The 3349-nt window shown below is 54.8% G+C and overlaps 1 protein-coding gene and 1 pseudogene across 1 annotated transcript; both read right to left on the minus strand.

Moving 5' to 3' along the window:
• Positions 1-358: 358 nt before the first annotated feature.
• Positions 359-823, minus strand: LOC108354434 (collagen type IV alpha-3-binding protein pseudogene; annotated as a pseudogene).
• Positions 824-944: 121 nt separating this feature from the next.
• LOC108354435 (collagen type IV alpha-3-binding protein-like) lies at positions 945-3151 on the minus strand. The gene is made up of 3 exons (XM_017605623.1): positions 2768-3151; positions 2445-2613; positions 945-1642 (listed from the first exon to the last, which is right to left on the minus strand). The coding sequence occupies exons 1-3, from the start codon at positions 3149-3151 to the stop codon at positions 945-947; spliced, it is 1251 nt and encodes a 416-aa protein (XP_017461112.1).
• Positions 3152-3349: the final 198 nt, after the last annotated feature.

A 3349-nucleotide genomic window follows, 5' to 3' on the forward strand; every position in this document is an offset into this window, starting at 1 on the left:
CACAGTGCTCTGCTGCCTAGTCATTCTCTCGAGCAGAGGCAACAGAAGCAGCAGCAAAAATAGGTTCTAAAGGGCTGAAATTTGAGCCACAGGTGTGCACAGACTTACTTTTAGAGCAGTAGATTATTTTGCATTTCAGGTGGTCACGGGTGATTTGAGAAGGATCACTGACGGGAGGGTCAATGTAGGTCTCGCACACCATCGACACGACTAGTGTCATCCGCAGACAACGATTGACCTGGAAACAGAACAGGAGATAAGTGGCAGCTGAACACTGAGATAAGCGTTGTCAACAACACTGCAAACATAAACACAAGCTGTGCAGTGTGCTGTGTGTGTGTGTTTGTGTGTGACTTACCGGAATGTCGGTTCGATTAGCAGAGTTATTGCACACTATCCACACATTATCAGGAAGCGGCTTGCCGGAGGAGTTGGGGTGGCCGGTGTTGCGCAGCGTCTCGGCGTCGATGCGGCGAATGTGCGACCAGAAGACGGTGTCCCGCTGGGCGGCCGGCCAGACGCGCTTGTGCACCTGGTGGAAGAGCAGCGTATTGGGATTGACCTCCTCCACCACCTTCATCGACTCGAGGGTGTTCTCCCAGTCGAAGCGCACGTCGGGCGAGAAGAACTGGTGGCAGACCTCGTGGGCGCTGACGCCGCGCACGGTGTGCACTGCCTTCAGCGGATCACAGACGAGGCCGTCGATTTCCAGCTCGCGCTTGTAGAGGCGCATCTCGCCGTCCTCGGCGAAGAGCTCCCAGGAGCCGCCCCCTGACGCGGGGGTATCCTCCACCTCCAGTCGGGCGTAGTAGAGCTGCTCCATGGTGACCTGCTCAATCTCCGGCCAGAGTGGGTGGTCGCAGCGCTCCGGGGGGATCACCTCCAGTGGCTGGCTCAGCGTGCTGGTGCGTAGCTTCAGCTGGCGCATGTCTTCCTCCTGTTGGTCACAGCGGTCCAGTGCAGCGTCGATGGCGTCGAAGAACTCGTCCTCNACCGCCCGACGCGGGCGTGTCCTCCACCTCCAGGCGGGCGTAGTAGAGCTGCTCCATGGTGACCTGCTCAATCTCCGGCCAGAGAGGGTGGTCGCAGCGCTCCGGGGGGATCACCTCCAGCGGCTGGCTCAGCGTGCTGGTGCGTAGCTTCAGCTGGCGCATGTCTTCCTCCTGTTGGTCACAACGGTCCAGTGCAGCGTCGATGGCGTCGAAGAACTCGTCCTCCTTGATCATACTATGAGGGCCTTCCTCATAGTCCGGTCCGCCGATGAGGATCACCTGCTGCTGCGATGACTGCTGCTCTTGAATTTGCTTCTGAAGGGCGACGTTTTTCTGCAAGTCAAGCTGCAGCTCTGCCAGCGCTCGTCGCGTCTCCTCCAGCTCAGCTGACGCACGCTTCGACTGGGCTTCCACCGATCGACGTCGCTCCTGTTCCTTTTCGAGGCGCTTCTTCCACTGCTCCTCCCGTTGGCTCATCAACTCGATGCAGTTCGAGAGGGTGGCGATGATTCCCGCGGTGGTCGCCTTAAAGGTGAACGCTTCCTTCTTGAAGTCCACAAAGAGATTATCCCGGCTGGGCGCAATCGAGGCGTTCAATGAGTCACTGTAACCTGAGTCGACTGATGTTTGTGGGTTTTTATTGGATGCGTCTAGGGTGAGAGAGAGAGTGAATGAAAGGAAGGCGATAAGCGGAAAGCATGATCAGTGGAAAGGCCACTCGAGATAGTACACCACGGCGTGGTGGTGGTGGAGGAGGAGGTGAAGGAAGTGGCAGCTGAGTGCTGGTGACTTTGCAACTGGTGCTACTTACCGTTAGTGTTGGTGGCAGTCACTGCTGCTGCCGCTGCTGCTGCAGAACGGTTGCTCTCACTTTCCAGGTAGTTAAAGCCTATTGGGTGATGATGAAATGAAAAAAAAAGAATCAATAAAACGACGATAAGTGGGTGGTGGTGGTGTGTGTGATTAGGGTGGTCAGCAACAGCAGAGCTGATGTGCTCTCGAAGGAGCACTCAAACGACTGATAAAAGAAAAGGTCCATTTTTTACCATTCATCGACTGGTGTCTCCGGTGGCGCTTGAGGTGTTCATTGACGAGGCTGGTCGACTGAAGCGAGGAGTCAAAATAGTGCTGCAGTGTCTTTATCTGCTGGTAGAGTATGTTGCGGAAGGTCTCCATCTCTGACAGCTGTTCCTTGTAGGAACGACATGAGGTGATCGAGCTGATTGATAAGACTGATTCGTGGCGACGTAGACTGTCATTGTAGANATGAGGTGATCGAGCTGATTGATAAGACTGACTCGTGGCGACGTAGACTGTCATTGTAGATCGTGGTCGGACCGGAGGGGCCACAGGTCGCAGAGGCACTTGTGCTGGCGGAGGAGGCGGCGGCGGCAGAGACAGCAGCTGCAGCAGCAGAGGGTGCAAATGAGCCACTGGTCGACTGGTGCGTACCGGAGCCAGTTGACCCGGTGTCGCTGCTGTACTGCGTACTTTGGTAGAAGTTGCGCTGCGTCTGAATGGCCTGCACCCACCGCGTGCACTCGTCCACCGATGCTGCACGCAGATACCATACGCAGTCGGCAACGCCGATGTCAAAACGGCACTCGTCAATCTCGTGTAACTGTGCAGTGGGAAAATGGGGAAAATGGGAGGGGAAAGAGCAGAGAGAGAGAGCAACAAGCAGAATCATATGTTAGCAACAAACAACACAAGACAAGACCTCAATGGTACGGCGCAGTAGGAGTCATAGCAGTAGTAAATAGCAGGTACAGTACCTTTATGTTAGACTTGATGATGGTGACGGCACCTCTGCAGCCAAAGGACAGTTCATCCTCTGACTTGTAGTAGCTGAGCGTGCCGTCCTTCAGCATGATGAAGCGCTGTTGCCAGCCGTGGATGTAGTTGGTCCACTTCAGCAGCACTCCCGACATGGAAGGCAACGGAGAGGGGCCGGGCGCGTCGCCGATTGAGTCGTCCAGCGAGGCGGAAGAGGCAGACAGCGACGAGGTGGCCGACAGTCGTCTTGCCGACGACGTCTTCGGAAAGGCGTCCTCCACGGTGCACCTGCTGAAGTCATCGGCGAGCTGACCACTGCTGACCGACTGTCCGATGTCCAGATCCGACTTTACATCACCACTGTACACTTGTGCTTGATTCATCTTTATCTCTTTTTTTATGATTTGTGATCGCCAGAAAGGCAAATATTTCTAGTGATTGAATATGTGTGCGAATGGAAAAATTTCAATTTCTGGTTAAAATTTGTTTTGTCAACTTCGGTTGTTGTGCCGAGCAAATCGTCGTCGTTTGGTGCGTCGTGTAATGATACGGTTTGCAAGTTTGGAAGTTTCGCAAGAGTT

Source organism: Rhagoletis zephyria, unplaced genomic scaffold (genome assembly GCF_001687245.7).
Source record: "Rhagoletis zephyria isolate East Lansing unplaced genomic scaffold, Rhagoletis_zephyria_1.1 Rzeph_scaffold_35946, whole genome shotgun sequence".
Taxonomy (NCBI): domain Eukaryota; kingdom Metazoa; phylum Arthropoda; class Insecta; order Diptera; family Tephritidae; genus Rhagoletis; species Rhagoletis zephyria.